Here is a 15,222-nt window from a genome sequence, read left to right on the forward strand (position 1 = left end):
GACATTGGCACTGAACAAGTGGGGGCTACGGTGATCTATGAAGACAACCAAGGCGCGATGGCATTGGCGAAGAATGTTGGATACCAAGCTCGCACGAAACACATCGACATACGCTACCACTTCATTCGCGAGAAGGTGGTGAGCAACGAAGTCGCGCTGGAGTATGTGGAGACCAAGAACCAGCTCGCTGACTTCATGACAAAGGGTCTATCGTCGAAGACGCTCCGCTACTTGATGATGTGTAGCAACGTTGGACCCAAGCTCGAGACATCGAATTGAGTGGGGGTGTTGAGGTTGCACTTCGCTGTCTGATCGACTGGATCCCTACCGCGAGGCAGACGGCCTGCGCATGCTGGCACGTGCCACCGGGGTCTGTGGTTGAAGATGGGAAGATCTCGCAACCTGATTGGCTGGACTATCTCTGATACTGGAATGTGATTGGACGACAACTTCAATTTGGGTGCTTATGATTTGCATGTGTTGAGTCAACCGTTTTGAGCCGCAGCCGTGACTAGGCGGATCAGTCTTACGACTGGCAACTTCGTTTGGACCGCAGCCGAGATCGTTTGGACCACATCTACAAGCCTCACCTACTAGGGAACATTGCATACAGTAGGGACTGCTAGCTGGCAAACACACTAACCTAAATCGAGCTCACTTTCGGATTTCCTTCCAACTACTCACTCGACTACCAAGCCTCATTCGCACACTCTCAATTGCATCAAAAAACGAAGATCGCTCAACACTGTCACCGCGGCAATGAAAAGAAGTGTCGACCTTGTATCGCTCGATCATATCATGTCTCTGCTTCCAAATGTCATGACTTGCTGTCGGACCATACGCAGCGGTCAACCGAGCCTTGTGCGTCTCAATGAGATCGCGAAACTGGAGATCGTTGCAAGTCATCACATTTTTCGCGTTTCTGGCACGCGATCAGTAGTTTCTTGTTTCCTGGTCAATCTCGATTCTGATGCGGCTCACATTGCTGATCAATGCCTCTATTGCCCGGCTCATTCCGTCAATTAGAGCTTGTTGTGCAGACTCTTCCAGCACATCATACAACTCGTTCTTTGTCAATGGCCGGGGCGGTGCCGTCTTTCCTGTCTGATTTATATTTGAGCTGCAGTGCATTTACTAGGTTGGAGAGTGCAGAGTATTGGCCCCGCATGGTGATGTTCTCGTACTGCATTGTGCGGAAACAATGACGAATATGCTGGGTCATATCCGCCACCATAAATAAACACAGCCATCACGGTTCAGACGTGTTAGGAGGCTTCTTCTCGGTTTGCATCTTCAGCAATGATTCGTAGTGCTTGCTCAAAAACTGGCAGGAGTCGCGTTTTGCACCAGTGACTTTAGGCTGTGGTGCGGTCTGTTGGTCTCCACGAGCACCCTTCTTAGACCCTCGCATTGATCCTTTTGTCTTCCCCATTCGTGCTAAGAGGTGTAGAGCGCCGAAAGGTGGAATGCACAGGCAGCGACGCGAATAGACTGCCTGCTAGGGTGGTTTCAGGCATCTCCGGAATTGGGTATTTAAAAAAAATAGGATTAGGCGTTTTGCACTTTCTCTTCACACACTGCCTGATTTTGAGAGCCTGGCTACTCGGAGTATACAGTAGGTCGCTAAACCAGATATCGGTCTCGATCGCTACTGCATTATTGCAGACCAAAAGCTAGGCAGTCTACTATAGTACCGGCTATCTGATCATATAGCTTGCGAGATGGTGCGATCCATGACATACAGTATTGTGGACATGCAGTAGAGCAATTGAGGCGCTGTTTATTAAGCAAACTGGTTTCTGATCGAAAGCTATTAGACCGCGTTTGGTAATATACAGCGAACCAATTATACCTCTAGTACGCGGTACTGTACTGCGTCATCAAGTCGCCGCTGCCGCTGCTGTTCCCTTCGTCGACAGCCGGCACTTCCATGGCAAGGCGGAGCAGGCGGCGTTCGCGAGTACGCCGATTGGCCTCGCGCCTCTTGTTCAGTCTCGTAGTTCCAATGTGGATTAGACGACGCAGATAGTTTTTGTAGTTCTCTCCGTCGTCTGCGCGGAGCGGATGCGCACGTACTTGCACATTGGTGAGCGCTACACAAGCGCGAAAGTACATATGGTACTTCGCCTCTTTACACCGATACTTGTCACTGCAAAGGGCCCACAGCGTGCATAGTCTTCCGAAGTAGTTTTCAACTACAATTCTGTCAGAGGATATGTTGCGGTTGGTTGCTTCCTCCTCCAGCGTGAGCGGCACGGTGGGACGACGACGCGTTGGGTGGACAACACGATACGTGTCGGCAAGCCCCTGGTAGCCTTTATCCGCGAGGATGATCCACGATGACGGGAATCGTTCGGGGAGCGGGCCGTCATTCGGTATACCCTCTTCTGGGACCTCTTAGTTGCTGCAGCCTTGTGGAACGCCTTATTGTCGCGGAAGAATGAAATGTCCGCCGCTGATTCGCGCCTATAATGAGAGCAGTTGATAGCCAAACCCGTAGGAATGACAGAGATCTCGGTTTTGTAACCGTGTAACTTGTGCTTGGCACTGTAGTACTCAGCCCGATCCGACTGGGTGCCGCTGATCATGTTGCTCTGCTGAAACGTGACATCTACGGCGTAGTGTGCAGCAGGGTAGTGGCCAAACGCATGTCCAGACAACACTACTTTCTTCAACGTGTCGGAGCGCGCACCTTGCTCCACGTACAGGCTGTAATGAGCCCTCCGTTTACATAAGTAGCTAGACCTATTTCTGATATTGCGTAAGGAGGCATGCTCAGCACACGACTAGGTACGCGAACACCCCAGCAAACCTACCCCCAGTATGGCCAAGAACACGAGCTTACACTTGAACAAGGCCTAATAGCATATGTATCGGTAATAATACTATTATAATGTAAGAGATATTATCTCTGCCATGTGCCATGTGATGTTATAAGATGGCACCTCTGCCATATTATGGCACATGCCAGTTTCAGGGGTTAACATGGTCTACACTGTACAGCACTCATTTTTTTCCAAACCATGGGGTACCTTTGCTCCAGCATAACATCGAGCGCACTCTAGTTCTCCTCCGCACCTACACCTACGGCTATGGCTGTATGGTATTATTCTTCTTTTAGTAGAATATAATATAGTAACCATTTGTAGAGCTACAGGTATAGTTCACCGGACAATTCCAAATTGAAAGTCATGATGCGCACCTCAGCTTACCTACGTTGGCCATCGTTACTCCCAATGAGCGAGCCCAAGCACCAGCTAATTCTTCATCACAACGACGAAGAGATTGAGTGGATGGGGAAATGTGAGCGGGATATCCGATAAATTCGTTTAAGTAGTTTGATTTTGCTATTAGTAACTATATTTAGTAAGATTATATTTTTTCTATGCACCCAATTAGTAATATTAATACACTTAGTAAATCAAAATCGACTCCTGAATTCTTAATATTACTTTAGGTATGAAATCGACTGCTGTCGGGCTCCAATTGTAATTGTTCAGTATTGGCAACATGGTCCAGTGCAATAAAGTCATTGCTCTGCAATATTACAATTAGAAAATCAATTCTATATTTGTAGCCATATTCTAATTATAATTGTATACTCCAATTTTCACAATATTTTTATGCAATTTTAATTGACACAACGCTGCCAGCAGTATCCAAACTATGGAATGTCGTCTCGCATTTCTGAACACGCTGTGCACTTGCCAAGCGCAGCATGAGTATGAGCAATGTAAAGGAGTAGTTTTTCTCGCGACTGCAAGAGATGGAGACGTTGACGCTGTGAGGGAGATGTTGATGCGTGAAGACATCGACGTGAACGTTGCCGACGACGCTGGCAGGTCTCCGTTCCATTTCGCGTTCGAAGAGGAACAGGTCGACGTAATCTGCCTTCTGATCGAGAATGGTGCAGACCTGGACCTGGCAGACGAAGACGGTGATACGGAGCCACTCACTCACGAGCTACTACTAAGGGGAACGTAGGGGTTGTACGTCTTCTGCTGGGAAGAGGAGATAACGTGGACAAGACGAACAAACGTGGCAACACGCCCTTGATGTGCGCAGCTAAGAGCGGCCACAACGAGGTGGCGGAGCTTCTTGTGGCCAATGAGGCGAATGTTGACCGAACCAACCTGTTTGGATCGACCGCCCTTCTCATCGCTGCCAAATATCGCCACCGCGAAATTGTGAAGCAGTCAATTGAGCATGGAGCTGTTGTCGACGTGGCTACGAATGACGGCGTCACTCTTCTCGTTCTTACTGCCGCTGCTGATCACGTCGATGTTGTTCGCTTGCTGCTGGAGAGTGGAACGGATATCACCAAGACTCGTTAAGGGCAACGGCAACCACGGCTAATACGCTGCTGATCAGCGGATCACCGGAATATCGGACTCTTAAGGGAGGCACCGGCTATACGGATGAAACGGCCACACCGATGATGAAGCTTTGCTGGAGAACAGTGCTGACATCGAACACAGAAACCAACTCGGATTGGCTTCCCTTCTCGTCACCGCCATTTCAGGACACACTGATACTGTAAACCTGCTGCTGGTCAATGGAGCTATCATTGAACTCCCTGACGACAAAGGATTCACGGCTCTCATCTATGCTGCGGGGCGCAGTCACCTTGATGTTGTGGAGGCATTGGTGAACAATGGAGCTGACATTAAGAAAACCTCCAATGAAGGCTACACCACCCTGATTATTGCAGCGTCCGAAGGAGAAAGTGAAGTTATACAGTTCTTACTGGAGAGGGGGGCTGCTGTCGAGAAAACTGTTGAAGTGCACCGCGAGCATGGTTCGGAACGTGTAAAACGGTTCACCCTGAACCGCCCTAGAACGCTTTCTATTGGCCGATCCTGGGACTGTCGGATTGGTTGGTTCGAGGGAGCAGAAAGTGGTGTTTGCACAAGCCCACGCGGCAGGACAACAAGAAGGACAAGAGGGGAGTAGAGTTTAGAAGGACACGTAGGCCAACTTTGGCAACTCTAATCAACTCACTTCGGCATTTGCCACCAACATTACAAGCATTCCTCAGTAGGTTAACAGCCGCAAGGACGCTCGCCACAAGAACGCACGCTGCAAGAACGCTCCGCTCAAGGCATGACGACCAAGCGCGCCGAAGTCATCCTGGGCAGTGGGAACTACTTCCACTGGGAGTATAACATGCGCATGACGCTCGCCCGGAAGGGGCTGCTCGCGCATGTGGAGGTCGTCAAGGCGGAGTACGAGATCGCGGAGGCGTGGCTCCCGAACGATGCTAAGGTACTGGGCATCCTCGCGCACGGTGTGGAGATCCAACACCAGACGAAGATCCGTTCCGTGACACGTGCCATGAAGGCATGGAACACTTTACGCGAGTACTACAACCGTACCATGCTGCACAACCCTGTCGTGATGACGCAGAAGCTGCACGAGTTCAAGATGGAAGCTGGAACGGTTATGGTCGAGCATCTGGACGCTTTCGACGAGTTGATCATCGGTCTGCGGACGCTGGGAGAGCCGATCGATGAAGCGCGGCAGCTGGCGGTATTTGCTGAGCAGCCTTCCGTCAGAGTACATGCTGATCGCGTCCATCCTTGAGAACGTCAAGGATGTCACGCTGAATGACGTGAAGGAGAAACTGTTGAAGGAGTATGAACGGCTCGAGAAGAAGGATTCAACCACGGAGAAAGCTTTCCGCGCCAACGGGAACGCTGGACGGTTCAAGGGCGGCCGAGGCAACGGTCGAAAGGGGAACGGTCCGAGGAAGAACGGTGGTTTCAAGGGCAAGTGCTTCTAGTGTGACCAAGTGGGCCACATGAAGCGGGACTGCCCGGGCAAGAACGTCGGAGCTTCAAACGACGAAGTGTTCGCCGTGGGTGAGGAACCTTTCGCCGGATGGTTGATCGATAGCGGGGCGTCATCACACATGACCCCACACCGCGAAGACTTGTTCGACTACGAAGGAACGGATACGGGCATCGAAGCGACGATCGCGGACGGAAAGAGACTTCGGGTCGTCGGAAGAGGAACGGTCAAGCTGACCGGGATGGACGGTAAACACCTCAACAGGATGGACCTGTTGTACATACCGGGACTCGACAGACGGCTGCTGTCGGTGGGGAAGCTTGCGGAACGCGGTCTGAGCGTGGAATTTCGGCGTTCCTCGTGTGTTATCTGGGGGAAGACCAGCGCAGTCGCGTTGGCAACAAGGTGGACAAGGCGTACGTGCTCGACTGCGAGCAAGAATCGGCACGGTTCGTGGAGTACGCCGGAGCTGACAGTCAGTGGGAGCTTTGACACGCTCGCATGGGACACCCCGGTGAGAACGCTATGGCTGAGACTCAGCGTGCTACGAATGGTTTGCCAACCGTGGGGCGCAGTGTCAAGACTTTGTGCGGTGTATGCATGAAGGGAAAGCAGACTTTGAAACCGTTTCCGTCATGGTCGAAGACGAAGGCATCGCGTGTGTTGGAGCTAGTCCACCCGGATGTGATGGGGCCGATGAGAACGGTCTCCAAGGGAGGTGTGATGTACGTGTTGACGTTCGTGGACGACTACTCGAGGTACGTCGTAGCGTACTTCATGAAGAAGAAGAGCGAGGTGGCCCGTAAGCTGATTGAGTTCAAGGCGTTCTACGAAAACCAGTGGGGAGAACGCTTGAAGTGCCTGCGCTCGGACAATGGAATGGAGTTCGTAAACAAGACGGTCACGGAGCTGTGTCGTCGGAACGGTATCATGAACCTGCGAACTGTGCCCTACAGTCCGCAACAGAACGGTGTTGCGGAACGCATGAACCGAACGATCATGGAGAAGGCACGCAGCATGCTGCACTACAAGGGCGTGACGACAGAATGGTGGGCAGAAGCTGTGAGCACGGCGGTGTACCTGATTAACCGTTCCACCAACACGGAACGCTCGGATGTGACGCCGTACGAGGTCGGCGTCAAGGTGAAGACACAATTAGAACACTTGCGTGTGTTTGAGTCGCCAGGGTATGCTCACATTGACGATGCTAAGAGGACGAATCTCGAGTCCAAGAGCTTCAGGTGTGGTTTCCTCGGGTATGCGGAGAACGCTAAGGGATATCGTGTGTATGACATGGATGCGTCCAAGGTCAAGGTATCACGTTCGGTGAAGCTGGACGAGCGCGAGGTGGGCGGAATATATATCACGCACTCGCCGCAGTATGGTTCGGTTATCCATGTAACCAAGGACGGTGATGAACCAACCGTTCCAGTGGAGACGGATCACCAACCCGTCGAAGATGAACCCATGGAAGCGGTTGAAGAGCCCGTCCAAGACATCGAGATGGACGAGGCGGAGTTGGAGCAGGAGGTACTGCGGTTGCCACCGCCAGAACGCTCGGCTACAGGTTTGGAGTTGACTGCGTACCGTCCTCTACCGCAAGCGTTCCAGGACGATCGCTTGGTATTTCACCCCGAGCCGGTATGGACGAGGAGATCGCAGGAACCGGTGTCTCTCGTGGGAAACGGTGATGAAGATGATGAGGAACGGAAGTCGGAAGATAGCGATGGACCGCCATCTCCGAAGCGTCCGAGGATCGATGAGGACGGTCTCATCGCGGAAGCAGTCATGACGTACGCGACAAGGGTTACGGACGCAACGGATCTTCCAGAAACGTACGCACAGGCAATTGCTAGTGTTGAGGCTGCTGCCTGGAGGAATGCAATGGACGCTGACTTGCTCTCTCATGGACGGAACGGAACGGGGACGTTAGTGCCACATGGAACGGATAAGCGTACCACCGGGAGTCGATGGGTATTCGCAAAGAAGCGTGACGAGGATGGTCGCGTGATTCGGCACAAGGCACGGTTGGTCGCGAAGGGGTTCAAGCAGAAGTACGGTGTTGACTTCTTCGAGACGTACTCCCCGGTCGCGAATATGAACTCAATTAGGGTCGTTTTGGCTGGATGCGTGGCAGATGGCTACGTGATGGAACAGTTGGACGCGGATACAGCGTTCCTGAACAGTGACCTGACGGACCGTGCGTACATGGAAGTACCACTTGGAATTGACAACAGTGATAACAACGTATGCGTGCTGAACAAAGCTATCTACGGTTGGAAGCAAGCGGCAAGCGCGTGGAATAAGACCATCCATCGTGTGTTTTTGAAGAACGGTTTCACGAGCTGTGGCGCGGATCAGTGTGTCTACGTCAAGCGTTCCAAGTACGGTTACGTCTACGTGTGTTTGTACGTTGACGACATGATAATCGCTGCGAAGACGAGCAATGAGATCCGTGAAGTGAAGGATGCGCTGAAGAACGCATTTGAGATGAAGGAGCTGGGTACGGCGAAGTTCATCTTGGGTATGGAGATTGATCACGACAAGACTGCTGGAACGCTCATAATCAAGCAAACGAGGTACATTGATGACGTTGTGGAACGCTTCGGTCAGCAAAACGCTAAGCCTACGGACAACCCATGCCTGTCAGAAACGAACCTTACGAAGACACAGTCACCTGGAACGGTCAAGGGGCGAGCTGAGATGCGGTCGCGACCGTACTGTTCCATCATCGGGTGTCTGCTGTACGCCATGACATGCACCAGACCGGACATCGCGTATATGGTGACGCAGCTATCACTGTTCCTGGAAAACCCCGGTCTGCAGCATTGGGGAGATGCTATTCGTGTGTTACGCTACTTGAAGACAACGCGGGAGCACGGTATTGTGTACCAACGCGGCGATGGCAACGCCACGGTTGAAGCGTTCACGGACGCCGATTGGGGAAGCAACATTGATGACAGGCGTTCAGTGTCGGGCGTCGTGGTGAGGATCGAGAACGGTCCGGTAGTGTTCAAGTCCAAGTTCCAGAGAACGGATGCGCTCAGCTCTGCGGAAGCTGAGTACATGGCCTATGCGTTCAAGAGGTGCTCTGGACGCGTACGATGTTAACGGACATGGGCAAGGAGCAAGTGGATGCGACGCAGATGTGGGAGGATAATCAAGGTGCGATTGCATTGGCGCAGAACGCTGGGTACCATGCTAGAACGAAGCATGCGGATATTCGACACCACTTTATCTGTAGTGGGCCTACTTTGGCTCACCACTTTAGCTTACACGTCGCGCTACGTGTATGAGGAAGCGTAGGAGTTTATGAATAATTTGAATTAATTATACTTGAATCCACAAGTATAATGTAAATAAAATAAAACACCAAATAGCTAGTTTCAGGTAAAATCAGAACTGTATTGTTTGTAAATTGATCTTCCTCCTAAATCTGCTAAACTGTTTATCATCTATGAAAGGGGTTGACAGCTGGCTGTCACAGCCCCGCCAATATGCACGTCTCTACTTGGTAGAAAGATGCTGCTTTCTACCAATAGGATCTTTGGGTAGGTGTGGACCATTCAGTGTGGTGGCCCACTTCAATGTATCCATTGGCGTGACTTACACCAAGGTGAGGAAGTATTTAAAATTTTTAACAGATATTTATCTGTTAAAACCATTAGTGACAAATGTCATGCACAAGTGACAGTTGTCACTTGTGACCGTTGTCATGCACAAGTGACTGTTGTCTCTTGTGTGTGTAACCCCGTTACACCATCCCCCCGTTAAGCTTAGACGTGTCGGTCTCGACACGTCAATTAATATTGACTGCTTGTCAATTGTTTGTGCTGGGGGTTTCCGCGCTCATCCGCAATGAGCACGACCAAGCTGAAGACTGCCGTTGCAACAGAGGGTAAGCTCTCTGATGCTGAGTACCATGCGCGGCAGGGCAAGGTGCGCCGCTACCACGGGAACAGACAACACAGTGTCTGTGTACGATTCTTCGATGTCGACCGCGTCTGTGCGTTGACATCTATAAGCGAATTTCTGTTGCTTACCGTGATCGGGTAAGCAAGCGCCAAAGCACTTCGAGTCCTTCTCGAAGCGAGGAAAGTATTAGCAACTCCACGCTGTTGCGGTGGAGGCAGGTGTCCGTCCGCCGTGCGCACTGTCCGTCCAGGTGGCGGTGCGCATTGGCAACTGCGACCACAACAGGTATACTATATGTATACCTGAAAGCTTCAATGATCTCCGTGCTAATTATCTAGCACGCGAGGCGTCAGGCGTTGTAGATTACTACAGCGCTCGCACTACCTTCTTGCTGGTAGTGCGTGTTGGGTTTCGTATTCCTTCACCATGTCCGGAACGTCTTCCATCAGGTCGTGGTGGGGAGGGAAACCTCACCAGCGAATGTGAAAACAATCCGGACCTCAGATTGTTTCCTATGATCAACACTGCGCTGGACAATCCAGCGAATTTCTCCGCGTGCGTCTCGCAGCGGTGACGGAGGTGATGGAAACACGCCCCGATGGTCAACACCGTGTTGACCTTCATCTCGTGTTGCTCCACGACCAAGTGATGGTCGTGGAGTACCTTCAGAGCGCGGAGGTTGTCGCTCTGTACCATCGTGTCCCGGCTGTGGCGGTCTCCCAGACCGCCTTGAACGTGCCGTTCGGGCTGTAGGTCCGACTGTATTAACTGCTCCAGCGCGTAGTCGCGCTAGTGAGGAGGGTTTCCCCTGCCGAATCTGTCTCTTCGGGTCAGACGAGCCACTTGGCTCGTGCTGAAGGTATGGCTTTAACCGCCCGACATAAAATGTCGGGTGGAGCCGCACGCTAGACGGTATGGCTAGCATGTATGCGTTACCGTAGCGTGCCATCACCGTGAATGGCCCGATGAAGCGCGGAGCAAACTTACGTGCTCCGAAATCCGAAACTGCATGTTTAGGCAGGTTTTGAGTAGATAACAAAACCAATGAATCCACTTTGAATTCACTTGTGTTGCCCCTGCCAATATCATCGGCGTTCAGCTTCTGTGTATCCATAGAAGCTGCAATCGTGTCCTGGGAAACCGAATTACGGCTTGTCTTTTATTGATGAAGTCAATCGCATCCGAACTGAACTCGTTCAGCTCGCTCTCCGCAAGAGGCCCGGCCTCTGCGTGGTTATTCGCGGTGTCTGCGCCCTGCGCAGATCCGTGGTCCTTGTTCATTGTGGAGTCTGTGCTCTGCACAGACTCGTTTTCCTTGTTCTGGGGGTCAGCGCAGGGCACTGACCCTTGGTTCTTCCTGCCAAGGTCTGCGCGGGGCGCAGCCCTGGTTGTCTTGTTCCTTGTTGCCGCGGCTGACACTGTGCAGGTGTCAGCGGCTTTTTGCGATGCTGTGTTGCAGTCGTAGATCCTCCCCCGCTTAAAGTGGGAGCCGCCACTCCGAGTAAACTCGACAGACGGGGATGCCGCATGGCATTCACAAAAAACGGTGTATACCCGGTCGAGGCATGCGCCGAGTTGTTGATGGCGAATTCCGCCATCGACAAACACTCGCTCCAGTATTGGAACGAGTGAGCGTAGCTCTTCAGAATGTCGACGAGCACGCGGTTCACGCCCTCGGTTTGTCCGTCCTTCTGCGGATGTTCCGCAGTCGACATTGAAAGCTGGCTCCCAAGAAGTGTAAACACTTCTTGCCACAGATGCGCTGTGAAGCGCGGGTCTCTGTCCGACACGATGTCGGTCGGCATGCCATGGTGTTTGAACACCATGTCGACGAACAGACGGGCCGTCTGCTTCGCGGTCACCTCTGCCGGCACCGCAGCAAGATATACCATCTTGCTGAAGCGGTCTACGAAGACCACAACAACGGTGTTCCCTCCGCTGTCCGGGGGAAAACCAAAGATGAAGTCCAAAGACATGGACTTCCAACACTCCGACGGAGTCGGTAGTGATTGCAATGGAGCCTGCGCAAACGGCGCAGGCTTTACGCGTTGGCACACCTCGCAAGCACGGACGTACTTGCGCACCCACTTGTACTGGCGGTGCCAGTAGAAGTAGCGCGTGAGAAGGACGTATGTCTTCTCACGTCCGAGATGTCCCGCAGTCGGGGCATCGTGATACTCGTACATGATCCTAAGGCGCAGGTCATGGTCATTTGGCACGACAACGCGATCCGTGTTGTCGTCGACGGCATTATAAAGAAGCAGTCCGTCGTGCACGCGAAAGCGGTGTGCACGCGTTCGAAGGTGCTTGGGCAGCTTCTGACGGGACTTGTCAGAAGGTGTTGTGCCATAGACCAGCAAGAGTTTCGCGTCTGCGTCGTGCGCGTCCGCGGCCTTCACGTCGTCCAACAGAGACGTCGTGGGTGTGCTCGTTCGCATGGCGTCAATAGCATTGACGTCAGCAGCTTCTGCATAATCTGGTGATAACGCGTCGGCCACCACATTCAATCTTCCGGGCTTGTATTCAACCCGGAAGTTATATTCCGCAAAGAATGAGAGCCATCTCGACATTCTTTGTGATGTGTGTGGCGACTTCACTGCGGTGCGCAGTGATGCATGGTCGGTGTAGACCACAAATGGTCTACTTCCAAGCAAATACACTCGGAACTTTGCGAGTGCATACTTCATGGCAAGGAGTTCCTTGTCATGTACCGGATTGTTGCGCTCAGCTGCCTTCAGCTGACGCGATTGGTAGTAGACGACACGATCACGGCCCTCGCGATCGTGCTGCATCAATGCGCATCCGATCGCGAAGTCGGATGCGTCACATACGACGTGGAATGGACGATCTTGGTCAGCCACTGCCAAGATCGGTGCCTCAGTCAAGCCCCGCTTGACTGCATCGAATGCCTTTTGGCAATCGGTTGTCCAAATCCACACAGCTTTCTTCTTAAGAAGCTGTGACAACGGGCGGATCTTGCCCGCGTAATCCTCCACGTACTTGCACAAGTACGTGGCCAAGCCAAGGAACTGCCTCAGTTCCTTGACACTTGAAGGCGTTGGCCATTCATTAACCACTCTGACCTTTTCCGGGTCAGGGCGAACACCATTTTTTTCCCTACGAGACACCCGAGGACGGGTATCTCGCTCGCCCCGAAGATACACTTCTTCAGGTTCGCGTAGAGCTTATGCTTTCGCATAAGCTCAAGTAGCTTCCGGAGATGCACTCGGTGCATCTCAATGTCGGTCTTCCCGCCCACAGCCTGGCTGTGGGTGAACACATCATCGAAGTAGCTCGGTGCGAAGTCGCGCACCGAGCGCAACAAGTGCGTCACGCACCTGTTGAAGGTCGCAGGGGCGTTCTTGAGTCCCTGTGGCATCACTAGCCACTCCCAGAGCATGCCGCTTGGCGTGCTCACTGCCGTGAGAGGGATATCGCTCTCACGCATTAGGATCTGATAGAATCCGTCTCGCAAGTCGAGAGCACTGTAAACGGTGCTCCCGGCCATCGAATCGATGACAACATCTTTTCGCGGTATCGGCGTCTGCGCCGGTACCGTCGCATCGTTCAGCTTGTTGTAGGCATGAACGATGCGCCATCCGCCCTGTGCTGTTTTGACACAGAACGTCGGAGCACTGTGCGGGGACTTTGATTGCCGCACTTGGCCTGCGTTACGACGACTTTCAAAGAAGTCGTCGATCGCTTTCACTTGCTCTCGCGGCAGTGGCCACTGCCGCGTAACGCAATACTTCGTGCCCGGCACGAGATCAATCTCGTGCTGAATGCCCTTATCCTGCGGAAGCTCCGCAGGGATCTCTTCCGGGAGTACGTCTTTGTACTCCCTCAACAATTCGTAATAGGGACTCGACTTCAGCGAGTCCCAGCCTTGTTGCTTGAAGCGCTCTCGCTTCGTCTTCGCACTGAGCGTGTCTTCACTCTCAGTGGTACTTCCCATGAAGAGCTGCCTCAGCTCTTCACTCTCGCTCTTCGTTCTTTCGCTGTCCGAAAGAACGCAGACCTGCTCGATGCGTCCATCGTGCAAGTCGCGCGTGAAGCGCTTCCACCTCATGACTGGAAGCGAAGTCAACTCCGACGCCCATATCGGAGGATTAGCGAGTCCCATTTCCTGATACTGGAATCCAGTATCGGTACGCGTCAAGACGTTCAGCGTCTCGATGCCCGGTGTCACTGCCTCTGTCTGCGTCTCGGTCCCGGACTGAGCCTTGCGCAGCGTTCTGCGCCGTCTTTTTGTTGTGCGGAGCCCGGTTCCGCACGGTGGTTCTTCTGGTCCAGGCCCGGCCATGGACGGTTGTTCGCCGGTGGACCCTGTCCGCGGGCGCGTGATACCAAGCCCGGCTTGATCGCATGGCGCTTCGTCGTGCAGCCCGGCTGCACGACAGCATACAAATTGCGTCAGTACGGGACGTTTGCAACCGTCCGTACTGTTTGCAGCGTCAACTCCCGGAGTTGCCTCGCTTTCGTCACCTCGACACCAGTTATTGGCGGAGCCCCTCATCACCAAGGGTGCGTCGACTCCCGGAGTCGACGCGTCTTCGTCGACCTGACCTCTTCGGGTCAGGGACTGTCCCATGCGTACTTGAACGCGAGTGTTGGTTCCCGGAACCGACACGTCCTCATCTTCCGGCGTCGGCAGCACCGCCGACGTGGATCCCACTTGTGCGCATCCTCGCGCACCCCTTGGGCATTCCGGGGCAGCGGCATTGAGCGCTGTCTCGACTGGCGAGTCGCGCGCACCTGCTGGTGCGTGCGCTGTGGTAACAGGGCCATCGCTCTCTGTTCCGCAGTCGCGACCGAAGCGCACGAGCGTGCGCTTCTTCCAGTCTATCACCGGATCATGCCGCGCAAGCCACGGCATGCCCATAATAACGTCGAACTTATCGTCCAGGTCCAAGTGTTCGACAAACACCCGTTGTTTGTACGAGAAGCGCACGTTCACGACGCGCTTCTCGGTCTTCACGATGACACCTGTTGCCAATCGAACTTCCAGAAGACTTCGAGGTACCTTTACCTCCTCGAAGTCAAGACTCGGTAAACTCCGTAGTCGAACAAAGTTGCTCGACGCGCCTGAATCTACCAGAGCGCGAAGTGAGTCGCTCGCTCTCTTCGACGGTACCTTCAAGGTGACCAGGTTCGGCCTGTTATCTTGCTTCTTGCAGCGAGATCTGGTCTCACTGGGGGCTGCAGTCCTCAGTGTCGCGTGCCCAATGTCGGCACGCGTGACTGCATTACCAGTAGGGCGCCCCACGCCTACTGGATGTTCACGTTTTTTGTTTGTTCGCGGCGATGCCCGGCATCGCCACGACGGCCACCATTGTAGTACACCGGAGCCGTGCACTCTCTGTCAAAGTGACCGATCCTTCCGCAACGGAAGCAGCGCACATTACCTCCGTGCTGTTGGTGACCAGCAGCCATTGCATTCGAGAGGTCCATTGGTTTCGGACCTCCCGTGGTCACTACCGGGCGCGGTTGCGACCTCGGCACGTCCGCATGCAGTTT

General features: G+C 53.2%; 1 protein-coding gene across 1 annotated transcript; it reads left to right on the forward strand.

Moving 5' to 3' along the window:
* Positions 1–3,792: 3,792 nt before the first annotated feature.
* IUM83_01265 (TKL protein kinase) lies at positions 3,793–4,334 on the forward strand (the record flags this gene model as incomplete). Its single annotated transcript, XM_067925107.1, has 2 exons — positions 3,793–3,937; positions 4,012–4,334. The coding sequence occupies 2 exons, from the start codon at positions 3,793–3,795 to the stop codon at positions 4,332–4,334; spliced, it is 468 nt and encodes a 155-aa protein (XP_067797145.1).
* Positions 4,335–15,222: the final 10,888 nt, after the last annotated feature.

This window comes from Phytophthora cinnamomi (genome assembly GCF_018691715.1).
Source record: "Phytophthora cinnamomi strain GKB4 chromosome Unknown Contig14, whole genome shotgun sequence".
NCBI lineage: Eukaryota > Oomycota > Peronosporomycetes > Peronosporales > Peronosporaceae > Phytophthora > Phytophthora cinnamomi.